Below are 24,134 nucleotides of genomic sequence, written 5' to 3'. Positions count from 1 at the left end.
GGAGAATTACCATCTGTTGACAAGTATGTGCTACGTGCACAGTGTAGAAGGCACTCCTGAGTCCTGCCTCCTGATCCCTGAAGCGACACAGTAGGACAAAGGCATTAGTTCAGAGGAACCATTTTAGATTAGTTCTTGTGGGAAAGATAGAGCCACGAGAGCAAGAAAAAGTTCCCCACTTTAACTATGAAGACAGCCATTCAAGGAGTCATCCTTATCTCTGCTCCTTTCCTCACTCTTCACTTTGCTCTTCACCATACATTGTTTTACATCCAAAGTATATTCTGCTTTCCTTTTTTTTTTTTAATCTCCAATACTACCACCCTGTCCAATCTCCCATCATCTCTCACAAATGCCCCCCACTCACCTCCATTATCTAATCAGAGTGAGAGACATATTTTTAAAATGGAATTAAGATCATCCACATTCATGCTTGGAATAAAAAGAAACCCCTTTTCTGTGTCCCTCCACCTTCTCTAGCACACTTAATTTTTGTCCTAGCACCATTATGATCTGAAATTACTCATGTGCTTGCCGACTACTTGCCTGTAGATATTAAAGGTCCATGGGGGGCGCCTGGGTGGCTCAGTCAGTTAAGCTTCTGACTTCAGCTCAGGTCATGATCTCCCAGTCTGTGAGTTCGAGCCCCACGTTGGGCTCTGGGCTGACAGCTCGGAGCCTGGAGCTTGCTTTGGATTCTGTGTCTCCCTCTCTTTCAGCCCCTCCCCTACTCATGCTCTGTCTCTCTCACTCTCAAAAATAAATATGTGTTAAAAAAAAATACAGGGGGCGCCTGGATGGCGCAGTCGGTTAAGCGTCCGACTTCAGCCAGGTCACAATCTCGCGGTCCGTGAGTTCAAGCCCCGCGTCAGGCTCTGGGCTGATGGCTCAGAGCCTGGAGCCTGTTTCCGATTCTGTGTCTCCCTCTCTCTCTGCCCCTCCCCCGTTCATGCTCTGTCTCTCTCTGTCCCAAAAATAAATTAAAAACGTTGAAAAAAAAAAAATTAAAAAAAAAAAAATACAGGTCCGTGGGAGCAGGCTCCTCATCTCTACTGTTTAGGGCCAGATGCCCTATACCCACAATAACACCTGACATGCATAAGTATTCAATACATGTTGGTGAGTTAACAAATCCTGAATCTGGCCATCACAGGACCTTAGCCCTCAGGAGGTTTTAAATCTTATAAGTTTCCTGCCTGAAAATAAAAGAATAAAGGAAAACAGCAGAGAATAAGAGCCATCCATGAAATTTGTGACCTTAAGCTTGAGTAGATGGAGCTTTACAACAACTGAGGAAAATAAGAAGAGGTTCTCAGCCCCACAGAGACCATGTTAAGGCTACAGGGGCCACCCAGCCAGTTCTGGAGGTACCCAGTGTGAAGTCAGGGAAGGGGAATGAGGTAGTCCCCACTTAATACCCCTCCTGCTTCCTCTTCCTTCATTATACACCCTGAGCCACCCTAGTCCTCAGGGGGCCAGGAACAAAGTCCCTGCTGGCTTTGGCTCTGCTTGGAATTACCTCTGCTTCTTGGCCCTTAGACGCTGAAATATGTGACCCAAGATCACGGGTCTACTTGCTTCCCCAGTGAACCCAATAATGAAGAAATGTACACTTAATGTATACAGGTAACTAAACCAAATGCTTTATAATTGAGTTCAGAAAACTTCATAGGAAGTTGTAATTTTGAAGTGAAATATGAAGCTGCAAATATAGTACATGGCAAAAAAGAACACAGCTAACTCAGAAGTTCTGATTTTGTGGTTTTAGTCTACTCTCAAATTGAGAGACACACCCTTTTTTAGAGGTCACGCTGGAGCTATGAAGACTAAAGGTAAAAATATTTACAAGATAATTGATTTACAACAATGAAAGGGAATTGGTATCAAACCATAAAGCAATGATTAATCATTCACTTACAAAAATTCCCACCAAAGCATTTCTTTAGAACAGCTACAGATGGAAATCAGCAGACTCAGGGAAGGCTAAAAGTCAAAAGGTTTGGATTTCCAAATTCTAGTACTTATTCACAAAGCCCTAAACTTCAGTGTAACAAGTCAAGATAATAATACCTTAATGGATTGTTCTGGGAAGAGCAAATCAAATAACATAACATGCATTAGAAACAAAGTAAGTGTAATTGAGTGCAAAGAACAAATCTGGACCTACTACTAGTAAAGATACTTAATAAGACCAGTCCACAGGGTAGGATATCAGCCCAAGCTGAACGTCATTGTCCACAGCTGTATATAGGAATGGAGGTACCAGAGGCAGGTGTGTTTCCTCAGAACACTTGGCATCAGGGATTAGCAGCCATGAAATTATAATATAGGCATATACGTGGGAAATTGTAACTTTATGCTAATATGGCCACATTAATTTTATACTTGATCAAAATCAGAAGAATGATTTGGAGTTTAAGAGCATCAGCTCTGGAGTCGTGTTGCCTGAGTGTGAATTTCAACTCTGTGGAACTCTGAGCAAGTTTCTTAACTTCTTTGGTAGCCAGCTTCTAAGATGGTCCCCAATGATCTTTGCTGCTAGTATTCATGCCCTTGTGTAATGCCCTCTCACACCGTATCAGGGCTGGTTTGTGTGAGCAATATAATACAGCAGAAGTGCTGGTATATCACTTCTGAAGCAAGGTCATAAAAGGCTCTGTGACTTCCTATTTGGCTGCTCTCTTGGATCCTTCATTCTACGGGCAGCCAGCTACCCTAACATGCCATGGAAAGGCCCACATGGTGGGGAACTGAGATGTCTTAGCCAAGAGCCACATGAGAGAGCTTAGAAGTGGAACCACCAGCCTCAGTCAAGCTTTCAGATGACATCTTGATCAAAATCTCGTAAGAGATCTTTAGCTAGAACCTCCCACCTAAACCACTGCCAAATTCCTGACCCACAGAAGTTGTAAGATAACAAGTGTTTGTGGTTTGAAGTTTCGAGGTAATTCATTATGCAGTAATAAGTAACTAAAGCACTCTCTCAAAGTAAAATTTACATTTCTGTAAAAATGGAGATGATAATAGTCTCTCAAAGGGTTGTCCTAAGGATCAAAGGAAAAGCATATTGAGAGCCCTCTGCCCAATACCTGGCACAGAGTGAACACGTTAGCTATTACTACATGTTTGCATACTTTCTCTTCCATAAGCAAGGTGGTCCTGTGTTTATTTATGGCCACATTTCCCATGGGCATCAGCGCTTTAAGTACACTGATCCAGCTCTAATCAGTCATTTTATGTTGTTTTTCTCTAGCCATCAACTGGGCAAACAGTCTTGCCTTTTTCTCTCTGATCCACTTTGGGATGAGAGGCAAGATGTATAAGAGAAATTTAAGGCACATACTGTGGCTAGGGAGCCACAATAGCTGGCCTGAAAAAGACCAACCCACTGACCTCCTGAGCACTTGACAAAGGTTGACAATAGTTAACTGAGCTAGCTGGAGTCAACCCGAGCTTTTACAGAGCTCACTGTTTAGAAACTGTCCCCTGAAATATACAAAGCTTTCATTCAGCCTCATTGATGTGCTTTTAAACCTGGAATAGATACTGGACTTCCTCAGGCAAACTTCATAGATATTATCTTTTCTTTGAGTATTCCTGTCTCCTTCACATCTGGGTTTCCTTTTATTACTGATGGATGCGTGAGCAGTCAAATTTCCATGCACTGAAAGAAGATACTGAGGAAATTTACTGCTAAAGCAGTGAAAAGAACAAGAGAAGAACAGGTACGTTTCTATCCCATAATAAAACTCAACAATAAAACTATTTGACAAATAACAAATACAATAATAAAACTATTTGATAAATCTTTCAAAAGCCCAGCCTATAATATAATGTGAAAGGGGAAATAAAGGGCTCACCAATATTGAGTCAGAGATTTTATTACCACTAAGCCATGAGGATTTCTATACTTTCATTATATTTATATATTTTACTGAGGATTCTCTGGGAAACTGAACGTTTAAATGTAATATCCTTCTTTAATAGGATATGTGAAGGGTTTAAAACAAAATACAATCCTTTATTATACATACAGAAGGAGGTGAGCTTTTAATTTTGCTCGATGACATGCATAATTCCTGACCTCAGGGAGTTTTTATTCTAAAAAAATACAGAAGTATTACGCTTATGCCTCTCTTTCACTCTCTCTCTCCTCTGGGTGTGTTTAGTTCCGCTAAAGTCAGTGTTTCATATGGAAACACTTAACCTTCTCTTAAACCAGCCTCTCAGAGGATGAACTTGGGTTTGCTCATTTCTTCCTCCTTTCTTTTGGTTGTTTATTTCTTAGCTTTCTGCATGATCTATCAAAATCTTCCTCCCTCCCCTTCCCTCTCCTTTCCTTCCTTCCTTCCTTCCTTCCTTCCTTCCTTCCTTCCTTCCTTCCTTCCTTTCCTTCCTTCCTTCCTCCCTCCCTTCCTTTTATTTCCATTTATCTTTGCTCTCTCCCACTTCCTATCCCCCTTTCCTTCCTAGTACTTTTTTTTTTTTTTAACTTTAAACTTAGATTGACAATATGGAGAACATTTCTTGGGTGATGACTCTGGATTCTTTGTAAGAATGCTGCTCTTCATTGTGGCACAGCCCAGGAATGATATCGTGGACTTAATGATAATGCCACATTCCTTAGCTTTCATCTCTGCCCCTTTAAAGCAGGAGTTGAAACAAGAGGATTTCCCTTTCCTCCTCAGATATGCATACATTCCAACTAAGAAATATGAGAAGAGAACTTGAGTGTGTAAGCATAAACAAAGCACCCCATGATACCACATATCCACCCAGTTGCCCAAGGGCAACATCCTTAGCCACCCTCCTCTTCCTTGTATGTTTAATCAATTACCAAAGTCTAATTGGTCACATTTCTGAGTAGCCCTATAGTCTCCAAATTCTGCTGTGCACCATCAATCTTCTAGGACATTTCCCTGCTTCCCCTCTAGCCTTGCCCTGCTCAACCCCTGTACCCACTATCCTGCCCAACAGTCCAGGCATGCTCACAATTCTCCTGGAGTTCTTCATAATCTATGGTTAAAAATCAAACTTCTTTCGCTGCTTCCCACTCTCCTCTTCTGCTAGGAGCCCTTTTATAATCCAGTTAGAGGATGTGCCCTTGTGTCTCTGTATTGGCTCATAAGGCATTTATGTTTTCTGGAAAACCTTATCCCCAGAAACTGATAGTAACCATTCAAGCATTCCCACAGAAGAAACTTATGAGAAGACCTTCCCAGAAGTACTCCTTCTAATCCACAGGCAAGTCTGTTCTGCTCAAGCCTCTCTAAATTATCTTATCAAATCATAATACTTAGATGGAGACACAGGAATCTCTGGAGAAGTCCCCACCAAAAGAATGTTCTTGAAATATTTGTCCAAATTTCATGGGGGGGAAGAGACGAGGTGTGGTTTTCAGGAAATGGCAAGACAGCCCCTCTCTAGTCTGCATGCTCCCCCGGCAAAGCAAAATCCCTGTAGTTAACCCGACCAACCCCTAGAAGGCACTTGCCTGACCCAGTCTCCTAGACCATCTCACTGCCCATTTCAAGTGGCTTCATCAAAGTCTGGTGTTCCTTCCAAGTTTCCTTAAGGAAAGTTCTGATAGTTACAGCTTTTATACCCATTCTTCCAGTGATGCTGAGGTGTGCTTCAGTGATGTTCTGGAGACAAATGAGCTATCCGTTTAAAAAAAAAAAAATGCATGACTTTTTGCATATTTGTTTCCCACTAGCTATAAAGTTCTTGAGGTCAGAGATCTTTAAAAATTTCAATCCTTGTATTTGCAGCAAGTAGCACTGTGCCTGGGACATAATGTAAGCCACGTGAATATTTATTGATCATATGGATGATCCATTCTTTTCTTACAGCCAGGCTTTGTGTGTGTGGTTGTTTAAACATACAAAGTATCATTTCAAGAAAACAAGAGTCAAATATAAGTGAACTGATGTCTGCCATTTAATTGTTTAAACGATGGTAACCATTGCTTTCTTAACTAAAAGTCATTATCAATAGGTCAGCACACTCAGTTACTTAACCTTTGGGACCTCTGCCCCAGTCCTGAAATTGCCAGGCAAACATAGTCCTTGATAGCTTCACAAACTAATTCTGAGCTGTCACCTTGAAATCTGGAGAAGACCCCTCAGTACGTGAGCACTGCCTGCACATTTCCTGGTTAGATAGAGCATCCAGAGAGAATGCTTCAGTTGGCTGACTAGAATCTGTCTTACTGAAATGAAAGTAAATATTTACTTAGAAGGAAAGTAAGGCCACAAGAGATCCAAACTAGTTGTTCTCACTTGTTTGCACCCAATAATGTGTATTTCATTATATGAATGTTTTATATCAGGAACTAGAGCTGCACTGGGTCAGGAAAGCTAAAAGAAATGAAGGTGGCTTGCAATGAAAGAATCCACCACACATCACTGATCCCATCCCCTTCCGAATATTACCACGTACACCGTTTTATGATTTACTCTGAAATACTGCTATAAGTGGCCAATAGTTATTTCCCTGCATCTCAACTCTCCAATTAATGAATTTCCATCACCCTGGAAGGAAAAGAACCTGGGTTCCCCATATAGTCTTCTCAAAACTGTATCTTGGGAGTTTTCTTTCTCTCATTTTTCCCCTCCTTTTATGACAGCCTTACTACTGTTCGGGACCTTCAAACACCACATCTTCTCCTTTGAAGATCCCTACTAGGGAGGCTATTTTTTTTTTAATTGAAATCATATTAAACATTTAACTTTGAATTTAATAAAAAGAAATCCTAAGGCTTCTCCTTAATTTCAGGAAGCGTGTATTTATGGTACATAAAATGTGGCCGCTGCCAACCTTTTGCAGCCTGAACGCTGGAGACCCCGGGAAGGGCATCTAGCCACGACCAGGGAAGCCTCAGCTACAACCTGGTGCACTGGTCCAAGCCCCCAGCAAGATCCTTAGCTCTCGGTGTGCTAAGGTAGAACCCGATCCTGGTCTCCAGTTGTCTTATCTTTTCAAATGTTTCGAACTTACTGCCTTTGTTCAGCAGAACCACGGGCACGGTGATGATGGTGATGAGCGCAGCAAGCCCCAGCAGTCCCAGGAGCACCTTCCACGGTGTCTGCAGGCGGGTCAGATCGTGTCCGGTTAGAGCGAGCCGTCTGGCCCCAGCGCGGTAGAGGTAGAGGGTCGGGGCCCGCCCTGCACCCTAGGCAGCGGGGTTTGCCGATGGGCGTGCATTGGAAAGGGGGCACAGTGGGCTGAGAGGGTTTGGAGCGCGGAGGTTGCCAAGAGCGGTCGCTCTTGAACTTTTGGCCTCCAAGCACACTAGCGTTTACTTCTCTACGCCTCCTGAACGTCAGAAGCCAAGTGGGGGAGAAGCCAGGTGAGGGTTCGAGCGAGCGTTTTATGGATGGCTCTCTGCGTCCTCCAAGGCTTGGCGCCTCTTTCTAGCAGAAACCCCGGGGGGCGAGCGCCTGGCGGGAACTCGGGGAGGTCCCTTCACCTGTCGAGGGTGGCCCTGGAACTTCCGCCGAACAGGAGCCGCTGGTTCCGTTCCGCGAGCTTCGGGGTCACTTGGGGGAGAGTCTGGTGAAGAAGCACCTACAACTCGCCCCTGGGGTTAGGGAAAGGCGCTCCTCACTCACCTTCATGGTCGGCGTGTGCCCGGAACTGAGCGTTCGGAGCAGGAGCGCAGGCAGAAGTCAGGCAAGCCGCCAAGACGCACTTCCAGCTCCGCTGCTCGGCGCGCGGAGTCACTCGGCACTCCCAAGTTTCGGCCCCGAGTTAAACATTAGTGAGCACCCGGCCGGCTCGGTATAAAGGCCGCGCGGGCAGGCTGCGGGCGAAGGCGCGCCCGGCGCCGGGCACTGGCATCCCGGCCGGGGGGCGCCCGAGAGGCGCCTCCCCGTGTGCTGGGCGCGGGGCGGCAGCCGGGGCGCACAGGGCGCGGGGGCCCCGGGACGCGCGGGCGGGGTGGCGAGAGCGGGAGTGAGCCTGCGGACCGCACCCCACGCACAGACGGCTGTCGGCCTTGGCTAATAAGGGATCTGGGCGCTCGGCTCCCGTGGGGTCTGCAGACTCACGGCTCATTGCTGGCAGCTGTACTAAAACCCAGGCCTCTGTCTTTTGCTAGTGAAAGTATGTTGGGAAGTAGGGGGGTGTTTAAAGCTCCTGGAAGGCAAAGTGAGAGAGAATGGGATTATTCAATTTGTGAATGGCGCTTAAAGGCTAAGTATCTGAATTCACCCTCCGCAGGGAATTTCCAGCTTGTCTTACCTTCTCATCAAGTTGCCAAAAATAATAACAATAACACTTATGTGGAACTTACTTTTTTCCCCAGGAGCTTCTGTAAGCATTTACTGTGTTTATTTTGCCGGGAGGAAGCCTAGGCACAGAAAAGTTAAGTCACTTGTTCAAGCCGCTCAGCTAGGATGCCTTGGAGCCTGAATTCGGAGTCCGTGTTCTTAACCATTACTCCACATGGCCTCTCATCTTTCAGTCTTACAGAGGGTGAGGGAAAAGAAGGTCTTTTGGCTTTTCCCTTCCCCACGTCCCCATTATGCTCTGAAGGTTGGTTCCTTTCTCCTTTTCTTCCTTCCTCCCTCCTTTCTTTCCTTCCTCTCTCCCTCCCTCCCTTCCTTCCCCCCTTCCTTCCTTCCCCCCTTCCTTCCTTCCTTCCCCCCTTCCTTCCTTCCTTCCCCCCTTCCTTCCTTCCCCCCTTCCTTCCTTCCTCCCTTCCTTCCTTCCTTCCTTCCTTCCTTCCTTCCTTCCCTCATTGCCACATCCTCCCATTTATTCTGACCACTCCCTAAATATTTGGGTGGCTACACGGTGCCAGACCCTCTTCTAGTGGCTGGAGATAGAGAAGTGGGACAAGACAGGTGAGGTCTGTGCATTTGGCACTTCCAGTATAAAATGCTGTGGTAAACATTTGCCTTTAGGGTCTCCCTATGCTTACTTCCTCTGAGGGTAAGTGTCCCCGCCCCACCATTTCTTAAAGGCCTCTTCAGCTTGTTCACTGCAGCTGAAAAGCAAAGTCTCCGTGTCCATAGTTAGAGGTAAAACATCAAACATGCAAAGTCCTGTGGGACATTAACATAGTTATGAATAAAATCAAGTTTTCATCCTTTATCTCAAGTGCTGACTTTGCTTCTAAACTCAGGATCTTCCCCCCCCCCCCCCCCCGCCTCTGCCCTTGACCACTGGTTGCTCACGATGCATACATATGCTCACCCTCACCCACTTCCAGAGGCTCAAACTGAACTCTTCATCTCCTCCATCAGTCTCTCCCTACCCTTCTCTGATCATCCCTGTCTTCATTCAAAGTGGTCCCATTCACCATTCACAAAAACTGAAAACTTCACTCGTCTCAGGTTTTCTTTGCCATTCTCCTACTACATTCACTTGGCCACCAATTCCTCTCAACTCTGCCTTTGGTAGTATATTTCAATTCCATCTGCTCCTCCCTTTTCCAACTGCTCAGAAGGTGAGTCAATAGTGTTACTGGAGCCTGTGAGCTGGAGCTATGAAAAGAGCCAACCAACAAGGACTGCAGGGAATGGTGCCATACTGGGGGCTCAGTGTAGGCCTCTGCTCTTACCAGTTTGTGCACAAAGCAATGGAGGAAGGAAGCCACAAGTCCCATTAGCCTTGGAGAGGGAAGGCAATACAGCTGAGCCCACGCTTAGCCTCCATGCACCATACATCCAGCAAGGGGAAGCTGGGGGGAGGTTGGCTGACATCCATGGGACAGATAATCTTGTTCTCTGGAGGGCATTCCATGAGACACAAACATCTTCAAACCCTTCCCTCTTCAAGATATTCTTTTCCCAAATCTCCCCTACCCCAACTTCTTTATCACCAGTCTTTCAAGCTTGTTTTTTCCAAGTCCCTAAGATACCAGCTGGCCAACACATTAGCTGCCACCTATGAGTCAGTGTTGATCTTATACCAGGCCATTTCTCTTTCCATGAAAAATGAAAAAAAACAGCTGTAATAAAAGTTCTGCCCCTTAGGAAGATTTCTCTTCCTACTCTATTCCAGGACATCCCTGAGAGGGGCTGTGATGCAGCAGCCATCCAGTTAGGACTGCTGCCAGCTTACTTTGCATAAAGCTGACCTTTCCTCTGTTACCTGGCTATCCAGAACTCCCCATGAAGTTACAGGTGTTTTGAAAATAGGATCTTTACAGAAGTAGTCAGGTTAAAAAGAAGTCATTAGGGTGGGCTCTAATCTGAGTGGTTATAAAAAGGGGAAATTAGACACAGAGACAGATACGCGCAGAAAGAAGATGATGTAAAAAGACACAAGGAGAAGATGACCATCTACAAGCCAAGGAGAGAAACTTGGCACAGGTTCATCCTTCACAGCCCTCAGAAGGAACCAACCTTGCCGATCCCTTGATTTGGGACTCCCAGCCTCCAGAAACGTAAGCTGCTGGTTTGTGGTATTTTATTACAGCAGCCCTAGCAGACTACTATGCTTGGTAGTCTTGGTTCTGGGATCATGCTTTCTGTCTCTACCAGGGCCCTGGAGAAAGAGAGGAGTTGGTTTTCGTATAGTGAATAATTGTTGACTGTTGTAGCCAAAATCTAAGGTGGGCCCCAAAGTTTTGGGGGTATTTTATTATACATCAATAGGTAGCTAATAAATTGGCAAAAAGGACATGAGTCCTTAGGCATACCCTCTGTGATTCTCTTATTGGGGTTTGCCAGAGGCCTTGTACGGTATCTCTGGCTGCCACAGACATGTCTAAAAGTACTGCATCTGCTAGATCATTAAGATACAAGTATCAGGGCAGCCTCAACTTGGAAGCCCTCTCTTGCTCCAGGCCCCATTCAAGATAGACAGACTTAGAGGCGCTTGGCAAATGGGTTGGAGAAGCACTTCCAGTTGTGGTATATCATGTCTCCAAAATCTGAAGAGTTCTGGCAAACACTGTTCCTCTTCGTGGTGGGCATACAAGGTATAGTGACGTATCTTTCACTTTAGAGGAGATATCCTGGCATACTCTAGACTACTGAATTCCTTGAAACTTCGCACTGTTTTCATGGGATTTACCCTCTACTCTGTGGCCATATTTGTCTTACTAAAGCACATAACGAAATCGCTACTTATTGTTCTTGAGGTCCAATTGGCATAATGTTACCCAGGTGATGGATCAGTGTGATATTCTATGGGATACGACCAAGGTCCTGGGAGACCATATTATGACAGAGAGCAAGATAGTTGACGTAGCCCTGAAGTAAGATGGTGAAACTATGCTGCTGACCCTTCTAAGTTAAGGCAAACTCTTTTGGATGGTCCTATTAATTAGATCAAGAAAAAAGTATTCTTCAGGTTAATATCCCCCAGGTACTAGGATGATATTGTTTGACCCAGTGAAGTTACCACACTGGAAATGGCTGCTGAGGTTGATTCATAAACATTTTCCACAATTCATCTTACTTTTGCACTGACTGAATGAATGGAGAAATTGAGTGTAGGATAGAAAACCAGCATTCTTGCATTTTTTGGGTTCTTATCTTGTGACAATACCACCAGGGATGTGGTATTACTTTTGATTTTACTCTATAGCTGTGGGGGAGGGACAGTTCCAGGGGCTTCCCATTGGCCTTTCTTACCGTAATGTCTCTTCACCAGTCAGGGATGCAGGCTAGAAGCTGAAAAAGGCAGGAGAAGAATTCTTCCCTAGAGTCTAGAAGGAATACATCCCCTGATGGCACCTTGATTTTAGCCCAGTAGGAGCTATTTCAGACTTCTGACCTCCAGAACTATAAGCTGATACATTTCTGTTGTTTCACATCACCAGGTTTGTAGTGATTTCTTTTTTTTTTTTAATGTTTATTTGTTTATTGGGGGGGCGGGGCAGGGAGAAAAGGAGAGAGAGAATCCAAGCAGACTCCCAGCGGTCAGCACAGAGCTTGATGCAGGGTTTGAACTCACAAACAGAGAGATCATGACCTGAGTCAAAATCAGGAGTCTGACGATTAACCAACTGAGCCACCCAGGTGCCCCTGTAGTCATTTCTTATAGCAGCAATAGGAAATTAATATACCACTGGACCATAATGGTGTTTTAACCCTATAGAAATGAGTATAAACCGAGGGCTAGTATTTAATAACTCCCAGGAGGTCTGAACATGTCCCTTTTCACAGGTCACTTTCCAACTTTATGTCATGTGTCTTCCTGAGGGAAACTTGGAAGAAGATTTAAGTTAGTGTGGCAACTGCAGGCTCCTTCCTCAAAAAGATCTGGCTTTCATTTTATTTTATTTTGTTTTATTTTTTAATGTTTATTTTATTTATTTTTTTAAATTTTAGACATTTTTATTTATTTTTGAGAGAGAGAGACAGAGACAGAGCATGAGTTGGGGGGGAGGGGCAGAGAGAGAGGAAGACACAAAATCCAAAGCACGCTGCAGGCTCTGAGCTGTCAGCACAGAGTCTGACATGGGGCTTGAACCCATGAACCTTGAGATTATGACCTGACCCAAAATCAGGCACTTAACTGACTGAGCCACCGAAGTGCCCCTGGCCTTCATTTTAAACGTGGCATTCTGGTTTGAGAATGAAATAGTTTGAGTCTGGAAACTTAAGAGGCTATGAATTTCTATTATGGCAACTTCAGTGAGATTTCTGCCACAGACCTAGAATTTTTCTGATTGCTTAAATCAAGCCATAGTTTAGAATGCTGTCCATCTACTTCATTCTTAAGTACCTCATGATAAATGAACCACCATCATTGCAGGTGAAACTCTGGTTACCATGTTATCCTTGTAGCTGTTTATGGGAACAACCCCTTTTAAGAACCCTCAGTCTTGGAGGTGGGGTCACCTAGAGTGAGCTGTTGCCCTGCAAAGATGGAACCAATGTGAGATTACAGCACAACATAGATGAAAAGCAGAAGGAATAAATACTTTGGTACCTTTCTCCTACTTCTCTTTAATATCTTGCTGGTACCTCCTACTGGCTGAAAGCAACTAATGCCAGAGGGCAAAGAAACCTGGATAATAGAGCATGCTATCTGTAGGGGTCAGACTCATAAGGCAATGGGCAGGGAAGATAAGGCAAAGAGTAAATGGGAGGGCCCAAATGAAAAATAACGAAATGAACAACCCAACATGGTGACGGTATGTATTATTTGCTAATCATCTTCTCATAAAGATTGGAAATGTTCCATTTATGCTTTTATAATATTCTTTGGTCCTTCATTTTCCAGGGTCTTGTGAAATGCTCAGAACACATGCGTAGTAAGTATTGAAAAAATGAAAATGTGAAATGATAAATGAAGAAAAAATATCTAAAATCTTTCTCTGTGTTCTTGGGGGTTGGAACCAGAGGTATGGAAGAAGGGGGATCTCACAAGTAGAAAGAAGGGAAAGAGAGAGGCTGGGCCAGGACAGAGGGAGTGGTGAGGGAGCTGAACAGATTCTCCTCCTTGGTCTTGGCTTTAGAGGATAGGTAAAGTAAGTACAAAGGTTTTTATTTGTTCTTTTGCTCAGTGGATACCTATACCCCATGTAATCTGCCCCACTTATCTGGGAATGGACTCCTGCTGCCCAAACCAAACCTCACACCTCACCTCCTTTAAAATCCAGATCACAACTCACTTTACAGGTTACCTTCAACATTGATCCCATCTGTTTCTGTTTTTCCTACCAACCATAGTTTGGAAGATTATTCTGGTTGTATCCTAAATAGAACCTATTTACAACAAAATTCAATCCTACCAAGAGATATATAAAAGATAGAAAGCTGGCTGGATAATTCTGTGGATTCAGATATATGGAAAGAAATTTTAGGCCAAAGAACAACTGCACGCAAAGGCTCAATGAGAAAGTTGGAGGATCTTCAGGCAAAATCTATTAGTTTAGTTTCGCCAGGATATAGGGTATTCTAGAGAGTACTGGGAAATAAAGGTCAGTTGTAGAATATTCTTTGGTCTTAAATTCAATATTCAGCATATACTAGGGAGCCACTGAAAGTTTTTGCTGGGGAAAGGAACCAGTTCAAGTTCATATTTGAACTTCAGCTGTGAAAATGTATGTGTATTATGTGCAGTAGTATGTGCTGGATGGATGAGAGAGAGAAGAATCAGAGACAGGATGAGGGGCAATACACTTGATGTTGCAAAATTAATTGGGAAGGTGCTTCTCTTTGTGAAGCTTATCATAAAAGAATTTAATCACATTGATTTTTACTTAACTATATATAACTCTCTAAAAACTGTTTCCCAGCTGTGGTTTGGGGCGTTTGCTTTGGCCCAATTGTGAGTAATACCAAATAAGGGGTTCTTGTCACACTTAGTGCTCAGGAAAGGCCTTTTGCTACTTTTTAGACCAGACACCAGCCCAAGGGGGAGAAGACTTCTGTGTTTTTCTTTCACTGGTGCCTTCTGGATATTCTGTGGGTTTTTTAATTGGGAGAATTTGCTTCTATTAAGTTACTAAGAAGACTGGCTTAAGAAGACTTTATGGGAAAATGTGTTCAAGATCATTAGAACCATATTCTCACAAAGTGGCTGTGGCTATGATGACATCTCCTCCTTAGTGTTTTTCAAGCTTTAAACATGTGGTAGATGTGATGCTGTTGATACATGTTTATGAGGCTGGAGTTAGTGGTGGAGTGGATGGGCTGGGTAGGTAGTGGTTGCTATAATGTAAGGAAAGAAATAGCAATAAATATAAATATATAAATGTTTAAACATATATATATATATATATATATATATATATATATATATATATATATATGTGCGGCCCCCCAAGAATCATTCTCTTGGAACAAAATTGTCCTCAGTGAGAATGCTTGCTGTATATTTAACAGTTTCAACACCAATGTGGCAATTACTCCGTATCAGCAGAATATCTTTACTCCTTTGGAGCACTGGTTCCAGCATATGATAGATATTCTGAGTTCATTCTAGGAAAGCTAACCTCTGAAATCTTAATACTGAGAAACTCCATATGCAGGTAGATAATGACCAGTTCATATATGACAATTGGATTCCGACTTACAGCCTCTACAGCAACCTTGGTCAGGACTTGGTCAATGACTGCCAGCTTCCCCCGCTAACTTGGAACTAACCAGAAAAAGATTAATATGCTCCCCAGCCTAATCTTACAAGATATTCTATTTCTAGTCAGACTTCTTCCTGTTTTCCCATGCCAATATTCTCCAATCAGGGTGCACTTGAAGACCTCCTGCTTTTTTTTTTTTTTTTTTTTAAACCTATAACGCACTCCCACTCCCCTGCCTGCCTTGGGCCCAAATGCCAAGTGATGGTGGCTGACTCCCTTACACTATTAAGCTCTGAAAACATAGCTTTTGATTGTTCCTATTTGGATGGTCTTTGTTTGATTTCCATAATATGGAATGAAGATATAGCCATGGAAGATGTTACATGAATAAAAAGATACCATAAATAATAATTCTCTCACTGTTCTATTCCAGCATTTCAGGAGCACGCACATCTTGTTTGTTTTCTTCGACCACCCCAAAGGCAGTTATACATCATTTCTCTTGTCCTTTATTAGCATCAGTATCTTAATAATTTAAATGATGTGTCCACATTTTGTGGCCATTTGACGATAGCAGTTATAATATTCAAAGATGCTTGGAAATAGAAGCAAGTGCTAAAAATTAAGATAAGTCATTCAGTAGGAGTCTTATATAGAAAAATACATGATTACTGAGTTTGTTGAATACTTACATGTTAACTTTGACTTCGCTGGGGCCCAGGAAAAGGCTCAGTGTTCAAGTGACTCCTTGAGGATTTCATTACAAATGTTTATCTCTTTCTAGTTAAGATTTTCTGTCATATCCACCAATGTATTAACATTAACATGTTGGCAGACAAACTATAAGAGATTTCACAAGAAACAGTTGATTATTAATTTGGTTGGAATTAATTGAGTAAAGTGGAGAATCTAATTGGCTTTATTAAACAATTCATCAATCGGGCAGCATCCCGTCTAGTAGATAGAAGGGAGCTCTGAGAAGTTGTACATAATGGAAGGTCTTTGTAGGAAGGAGGGTGGGATAAGGAAGTTATTTGCAAAAGAAGAAAAGGATTGTTCCAGGTAAGGTAACCTTTCCTTGGAGCAATGGCAGGGGATCTTATTAGGTGGATCACCTCAATTTCCTTTTGGTGATGGTGAGTCCATGAGACAGATTACCCGACTGGTGCTGACCAGAACATTCCTGATTGTCCCATGAAGACTACATTTCTGGGGAGTTTGGAATTGCAATTAGATTAGGTATGAAGCCTTGGTTTGGTGATTTGGCCTATGTGGCTCCATTTTGGGTTTGTGGTGTCCTTTTTAACAGAAGATTGATTCTAAATCAGGTCATGTGGTTATGAGTAACGTTGCAAAGACCACCCAGAGTCTTTTGGTGGAAACTAGATGATGGCCATGAATAATGAGAAAATAACTTAATCAGAGGTTCTTCAATGGGCAACTCAGGGCTCTGGCTATTACTAGGAAGAACAAAAAATTTCAACATGGTAAATCTATTATGTAAAAGGCAATATATATTTTAAAAAACCTTTTTAATTTTCTGAGTGTAACTAACTGTTAATTTACATTTAGCTTTAATCCAATCAAGGTTCATACTTACTGCCTGCTACCTTGTCCGGCAGTGTACTGGGAATATCATAGTGAACAAGTCAGGCCCATCATGGAGATCACAGTGTTTACAAATGGAGTTTACATTGCTAATCCATCCAAGCTTGCTAGCAAAATCCAAGACCAAATTCTAGAGACGACGGCTTTACTGGTCCCCCAAAAGCATTTTTTTTTGGGGGGAGGGGAGGCTGAGGGAAGGATATTAGAATTCCCAGAGGCCACGTGAATGCACTGAGCTGTGGATCTGATGTTTAGAGTGTGAGAGTCCCCTAGGGGCCCTTCCTTCCATTTCCCACTCAGGTCTTGCTCTTTTCTCTTTTCATGATCCCGTCTATGCCAAGTATCCCCTGGCGTAATAACTCCTCCAAACAAGTTCTCTCGGGTAAAGGCCCCACCTCTCCACCCCTTTCTCTACTCTCATACTCCATCTATTCCAAGGAATGGATTTGATTGGACGTGCACTTTTATTAGGACTTTTGAGGCCAGAACTCTTCCTGATTCTCAAAAGTTGTGGCAAATGTACTCTGTGCATACCTCTGCCACTGCCCTTACCATATTATATTGAAACAACCTGTTGTCTTTCTGTCTCTTGTACCTTGCTTTGGCTGTGGCAGACATGTTTTATTAATATTTGTATTTCCAGAAACTACAGCAGGGTTGGGCTGGAGTGAAATCAGCAACGTACCAAAACCATGAAACACAGAAACAACTGCTTCTTCCAGACGTTTGACATACCACCCAGAAGGCAGTGTGGAGAAGAGGAAAGAGTGAAGATTTTAAAGTCAGACAAGCCTGGGTCTGTCATCCAATTATTATATGCCCGTGGGTCTTTTTCTAACCTACTTCACAGAGTTGTGGAGATTTAATGAGATAATAAATGAGTAATTTCAGCTACTCCCAGAAGCTTTCCAAAATGTTGATGATTTCTCCACATATCTCTTTAGCAGGGATCTCTCTGCTGGATCTGAGCTCCTGGATGGCTCAGCCTGGATCACTCAGAAGCCTATCAGAGGCAATTTAGCCAACAGTAAGTTAATTATTAATTATTGCTGGCGCTACCCACACTCACTCCCCCGTGGGACCCCGCACACCAAGTTTGATCCTTCTCCATCAGGCGCCACCTCAGGGAGAGGCGTCACCTGCCACACTGCCCAAGCCAGAAAGCCATAAGTCTTCCTTGATGTCCCCTCATTCGGACGCTACACATCAGCCTCTTCCCTGTCTCTGCTATTTGTCCACACCCCTCTAAGCTCAAAACCTTCACGTGAGTTCGGGCCTTCCTCTCTTCCCATCCAGTTCACTGCAGCTGTCTCCTCTGACTGGCTTCTCTTGTGCTTTCGCTCAGTGCAGCTCTGTCACTTTCCTGTTTACAGTTAGTGGCTTCTCCTGCTGAAGGATAAAGCTGGAGTTCCTTGTCATGATCTGATCTCCGCTCTTAACCGCTTCTCCCAACCTCCCCCACCTATGCTAAATTAGGTGCCCTTCCAAGCATCGCTGCTCTCTCCTTCGCTTCCAAATCATCAAGCACAATGTTTCCTCTGCCTCGTACTCCACTCCCCCTGTTTTTCATTGGATTAGCTCTTAATCTTATGGACTGGACTTCGGTGGGAGCTCCTCTAAGTTTGTCCACCGAACCCCCCTCCTAAGTGAGGTACTTTGCTTCTATGCTCCCTGAGCGCTTCATGCCTCACTTCTTTTTAACAAAATTCTCTCACTCTGTAATGTAATTACTGTTAACCAAAAAAAAAAAAAAAAAAAAAAAAAAGCCCTGCCTGTTAATTTACCAGCAAAAATGGGTTTATTTGGGAATAGCAAAGAATTGCAATTGGAGACAGCCAAACTATGGCAAAAGCATAGGCAAATCTGTAGAACCAAGGAGAGACAGGCTCTTTCGTAGAGTAAGGGGGAGGTGTTGGGAGGGGCTTTTACATACAAAAAGCCTATTGGCGTAAACCAGGAGTTCAAAGTATAGTGGCTCTTCATTGGCTGAGTTGCGGCAGTCTCTCATTGGCTGGGCTGTCGAGGGGAGTGGGGTGGCAGCCTATCTCAGGCTTGCTGGGATAGTAAAGTGGTAACCACGTACGTGCAAGGCGCATCCTTTCCTGTTGGGTCTGCAGTTGCGGAGGAGTGGTGGAGCATGAAAATTACCCTTGCCAGGCTTCTGACTCCATTCTAAACAAGACTTCCTTTTATTAATTTTCATATTATCTAATGTAATAATATGTAAGACTATGGACCCCATGCTAGGTACTAGACATTCTGCTAAGTTCTTGACATGTATTAGCTCCTATGATCTTCCTAACAATCCTATGCGGTGGGTACTGTTACCGTTCCTACCGCACAGACGACGCACAGAAAGGCAAACATTCCTCCCAGTATTACACAGCCAGGATTCGAACCCAAGAGGTCTGACTCCAGTCCATATAATTATATCCGATGCTTTTTTTGCATCCAGTCATCTCCAAGGATTTTGTCTATGTTATTCACTGATGTACTCTCAGGGCCTAGAATAAATTCTGGCATGTAATAGCTGCTCATAATGTGTTTACAGACACACTGAATGAATAAATGCTAATTCATTTGTGTCCTTCCCTTCTGAGGGGCCAAGGGCTGGGTTTTATTCTGTTTATTCCTAGCAGCTGGCCTGGTACCTAGCACATAATAAAATTGTCAAGCTTGCCTCTCTACATAGGTTCATTGCCACTCTGAGTTCCAAGATTCTATTTTGCTTCTGTGCTTTTTTGAGACCCTGTATCCACCCCACCAGCCATAACGCACTTTGCTGCATGTCAGTTTTCAGTGGATAAAAAAAAAATCTGGTCAGCTGCTGCTTGACAGCTGGAAAAACAGAGCTGCACTGGAGCCAAAACAATTTTGTGCCTCAGATAAGCAGGGAGGAGAGCCTCCTTCCTCATGTGGGTATGTGGGCAGAGGGCTGAATCATCGAGTTCTTTGAGTTCCTTGGAAAAAGATAACTCAAAGGAATATTACACAACATGGAGAAATGAGGAGACTAAGTTGAGGCATGAAAATGACTGAAGTGTTGAAAAGTACAAACTATAAGGCTAAAAATAGTTGTGAGAGGAAAAAGCTGTGGGTCAATATTCCAGTGCCCCGAAGGTCTGTGCATGAATGGGTTCCAGTCTGAAGGATGTTGAACAGATGTTCACAGGAGGAAAGGAATGTACATGCAATAATCTTAAGCTGAGACAGTGGGGAGAAGACAACTTATCTAGGGGAAAGACAGCCTGGGCTGCAGCAGACTGTTATAAAACAGTACCCTCGAGTGGTGCGTAACCCAGCCAGAGGGGAAGGGGGTGCACAAGTAATGGGGATGTTTCCCGGGTAGGAGGTGGTACATTTGGGCAATTTTCTTTTTCCATAGATTTAAAGTCCCAGTAGATTTTTAAACTGCATTGCAGAATCTCTATAGGAACTTTGAAAACTTTGGGTAGGGTGGGGGTAGGGGGCGGGTTAGAATTTTGTGGTCGTGCAAACAAACATTCTTTGTTCCACTCTCTGGCTTATTTGGTAGCTAACACTGGACAGACGCACATTGGTACAGTAGACAGAGTGTGGGCGAGTTGCCTACTCAGGCTCTGCCTCATTGTCTTTTTGGAGCAGTGCTTTACAAGAGTATTTAAAGATTTAAGAGGTGTGGCGAGTTAAGTAAAACACTTCTAAAGAGCAGGGGGTAGTCTCCATAAATGGGAGTGGAGTTGTCATTAGTATTCTTTTTTTACCAGCATTATTTAATTTTCTTGCCAGGACTCCTGAGGTATTGCCCCACCGTGACAAAGGTTAGGTAGGACCCAAGTCTGAGGGGCTTATGATTGGAAAGAAGAGACTGAATTGGTTTCCCAGATGGAGGCACTGGCTTCCAAGGATCATGAGGAGTATCTTGTTTGGCAGTTTGTCCTGCAGGCAGTTGCTTGGGCTCCTGGGAAGGGAGGTGCTACAGAAATGTACTGTCATGACTAATGCCCTGAGGGAGGAGGACAACTGTGTACTGAGGTGTATACTCTAACTCTTTCATGTAGGTTCATCTTTTCCACCCACGAATGTACACACTTCATGGGCAGGTATCAGATCTTCTAATTCCTATTTATAGCCTTTCTTTTTCTTTCTCAGGATTTTCAGGAACTAAGAATGCACATATGGACAGAGCGAATGCAAAAATTCAAGATACTGATATTGCTAAACACAAGTAGAATTTTATATAAATATAATTCATAAAAGGTATAAATGGCAAGAATTTCTTTCTACCCAATGATTTTGTGCAACTCCTGATATGCTATCTCAGGTGGTGAAACATGACAGCCCTCGGCCCTACAGAGACCTCCACCTGACAGCTCTAAGCTCCTTCCTGGATCTCAGAGGCTCTAGAATGCAACGTGCCTCACCTCTTCCCCAAACGTCCTTCTGTCCTCTCTAGGCCATACAGCTGCTTTGAGAGAGTAATGAGCAAGGCATTCTCACTTTTGAGGGAAGTGAAATAAAACTACTCAGACAAACCAGGTTTTCCAATTAAAGTCCACGATCTTCCTGTTTTCCCAAGAAGAGCCTCTGTTTTTTCCTATTCTCTATTGAAAGCGTAGCTGGTAGACAGTCTTCAGTGACTATCCATCCTCTCTATTGTTTTGAAAGGCAATGCTTAGTAAGTAGGTCATTTATGTTTAGAAATTTCCCTTTGAAGTATTATTCGAGCACAGAATTTACTAAAAAACAAACAGCTCTTTATTATTTTAGTGAAAATCATAAGCTTAACTCAAATATACATAGGATCAGATTTCTGGACCTTTTTTTCTACCCAGTCATCCCTGTGGGCAGTTAAGGCTTATGTATGGGTCAAGTACTTTTAACTAGTGGTTAATGGAATATATGTCATATAAATGTTATTTCTTTTAGGCATTCACTTAATGACTGGGCGGCCATTGCTAATAACGCAAAGGGATACGAAAACAGGTATGTAAAGGTTAGATTTGAACCATGTGGTAATCCTGATCCTTGACTATTTTTGACCTACGCATGACAATTTAATATAGTACAACCTGATATGTTTAAGGTTTATTCATAAAATAATACATTTTATATGTGTGTCAAATATAAAATTGATATTGGAATAGTAGCATATTGCTATTAAGAAAAACTTAAGATAAGTTCAAATATCATTTTAAATACTGCTGCAAAATGGAAACGTGATTCCATGTTCCATACTATAATATACCAGTACTTGATGAAAGAAGACACAATTGTTTTATTTTGAGCCCACTAATTAAATATCAGTCTCATAACTTATAAAAAATATATTAGTTTACTATCAACCCTAACCTCAATACATTTTATGAAATGACTATTGTGTTCTTTGAGTCAGAGGTGAACTGTGTTGGGAGATGTAAGAAATCTTCCTTTACCTCACTGAAGACTATGTATTTCAATAAGAAATGCTTTACATTTTTAAACTGCTCTGTATGAATAAATAGTGCTAACACAAAATTAATAAAAAAAATGACCAGTAAAAATTTTAATTTACCGTTACGATGAGAATTCCAAGAAACGTTTTTGGGTTGAAAAAATTCTGTCCGAACGTAACGCCTCTCATTATATTTTTGTCCCAGTACACAGAATACAGGAATAATTCACAACTCAAAATTATGCAAAAGAGCTAATGCTCTTCTTCAGTTTGTGTGCATCTAATAGACGGTCTTAATAAAGAAGCTAATGAGTATCTGATAACACCGTGCAGCGTAAACATAAGGAGGAACCTAACAGGCTCACTAATCATGGAACAAATCTTTTTCTGTGGACAGGCAGAAAATGCAAAATCATAGAACGACTGCATCTGGACTAGAGGAAAAGAATTCCTGCTCTCCTATTAATTCCAAGAAGGTAGATTAAGACTTCAAATCCCATTAAAGATAAATGCCTTAAAATGCTTGAGTACTTTATTATCAGAGATTTTCCCTCTGGATGCTGCAATTTAAGATTTTTAAAGGAAGAGTTATACTTTAGAGCTCAGGAGAGGTGTCTTTTTAAAAAATTTATTTTTAATTCAAGTCTAATTAATATACAATGTTATGTCAGTTTCAGGTGTACCATATAATGATTCCACAATTCCATACATTTCCAGTGCTCATCAAGTTAAATGTAGTCTTAATCCCCTTAATTTATCTCCACCCCGCCCCCTGCAACCACCAGTTTATGCTCTGTATTTAAGAGTCTGTTTTTTGTTTGTCTCTTTTTTTTCTTTGTTTGCTCATTTGTTTTGTGTCTTAAATTCCACATATAAGCGAAATCATGTGGTATTTGTTTTTCTCTGCCTGCCTTATTTCACTTAGCATCGTAGTCTCTAGGTCCACCCAAGTTGTTGCAAATGGCAAGATCTCATTATTTTTATGGCTGAGTAATATTCCATAGAAGTCTCCATTTGCGTCAGTGGGGAGTATCAATTTATAGTTGTTTTCTATGAAATTCTGTGTGTTGGGATTTGAGCTGTATTAATTGTTTTAGGGCTTTCTCTCAATATTCTTGAGAAACTTAAGAAAGCTTGTGGACAGTCCCAGTGTGCTTTTCCTCCCTCACATCAGTCTCCAGACTCAGCTCTCCCACCTCCCAGTCCCCAAGACCACTTCTTAGTGAAGGCCACCACCACTTCTCCTAGTGGCTTTCTGACTTCTAGTGCCCTCCCTGCTCCTTGTTCTCCTTACCCCTCTGTAGGATCTCTATACTCTGCCCAGAGAGATTGTCCTCAATTGTGAGTGTGGTCCTATTGTTTCCAATCCTTTGAGCATTGTCTGTAAATTCCTTTGCAATATCTCCTTTCATCTCCACCATTCCTGCCACCTTCTCAGTGTGACCTTGTTCTTTGTTTCAAGCCTTTTCTCACTCAGTATCCCCTTCCAGGAACTCTCTTTCCAGTAGCATCCCTGGTTTCCTGCACCCAAACAAACAATGCTTGTTTGCAAAGTCGCTGCTTGGAGGCTGTTTCCTCCAACTCACCTTGCCAAATCCTGAAAATCTGAATTTATAGAGCACCTTCCCTTTTCTCTCCCTATGGCTCTGATCATACTGTATTATCATAGTCTCTTTGTTTTTCTGAAACCCTCTCTAGTCTGTAAGCTCCTCAAGGATGGGGACTGTCCTTGCTTCTCTTCTTCACCCTTGTATTCTCAGGGCCTAGCACAAAACTTGGTTCAGAGTAGACCCCGAATATATGCTTGGTGAGTGCATGCATACATGCTGCTTTGGGCAGAGCTCCTATTCTTGAAAAGCTTATAGTCTATTTTATTTTCTGTGCATTGGAAGACTAGGCGGTATAATAAAAAGAACAAACCTTTAAAATCATCTGAATTTGTATCCCGGCTTTACAATTTCCCAGCCCCGTGCATTAGGGTGATTTATCCAACTCTCCTGAGATTTACTGTATGAATCAGTATAGGGATGAGAGATGTCTACCTCTTAGGGTTCTTGTAAGTTCTAAAATAAGATCCATTAAACATGTGCTATAACAGGCATGTGTTGGCTTCCTTCCTCTACC

At 42.7% G+C, this 24,134-nt stretch overlaps 1 protein-coding gene and 1 long non-coding RNA gene across 3 annotated transcripts in view; one reads left to right on the top strand and one right to left on the bottom strand.

Moving 5' to 3' along the window:
• Positions 1 to 7,920, bottom strand: part of DPP4 (dipeptidyl peptidase 4) — a 79,149-nt gene extending 71,229 nt beyond the window's left edge. The window contains exons 1-2 of the mRNA XM_058715150.1: positions 7,614 to 7,920; positions 7,000 to 7,087 (exon numbers count right to left, since the gene is read on the bottom strand). Coding sequence (XP_058571133.1) covers positions 7,000 to 7,087; positions 7,614 to 7,619 — 94 coding nt within the window. The 5' untranslated portion in view covers positions 7,620 to 7,920. The remainder of the gene's footprint in view (positions 1 to 6,999; positions 7,088 to 7,613) is intronic.
• Positions 7,104 to 23,651, top strand: LOC131503641 (uncharacterized). 2 transcript variants are annotated; one of them, XR_009257507.1, is made up of 5 exons: positions 7,104 to 7,351; positions 13,189 to 13,219; positions 17,241 to 17,393; positions 21,506 to 21,562; positions 22,216 to 23,651. It is a non-coding gene; the product is annotated as an uncharacterized LOC131503641 (long non-coding RNA). The 2 variants fall into 2 exon arrangements; XR_009257506.1 differs by lacking the exons at positions 21,506 to 21,562; positions 22,216 to 23,651 and having other exon boundaries at positions 17,241 to 17,500.
• Positions 23,652 to 24,134: the final 483 nt, after the last annotated feature.

Source organism: Neofelis nebulosa, chromosome 2 (genome assembly GCF_028018385.1).
Source record: "Neofelis nebulosa isolate mNeoNeb1 chromosome 2, mNeoNeb1.pri, whole genome shotgun sequence".
In the NCBI taxonomy this organism is placed as follows: Eukaryota; Metazoa; Chordata; class Mammalia; order Carnivora; family Felidae; genus Neofelis; species Neofelis nebulosa.
Note: the sequence above shows the minus strand (reverse complement) of the source record. Positions and strands in the feature narration are given on the sequence as shown.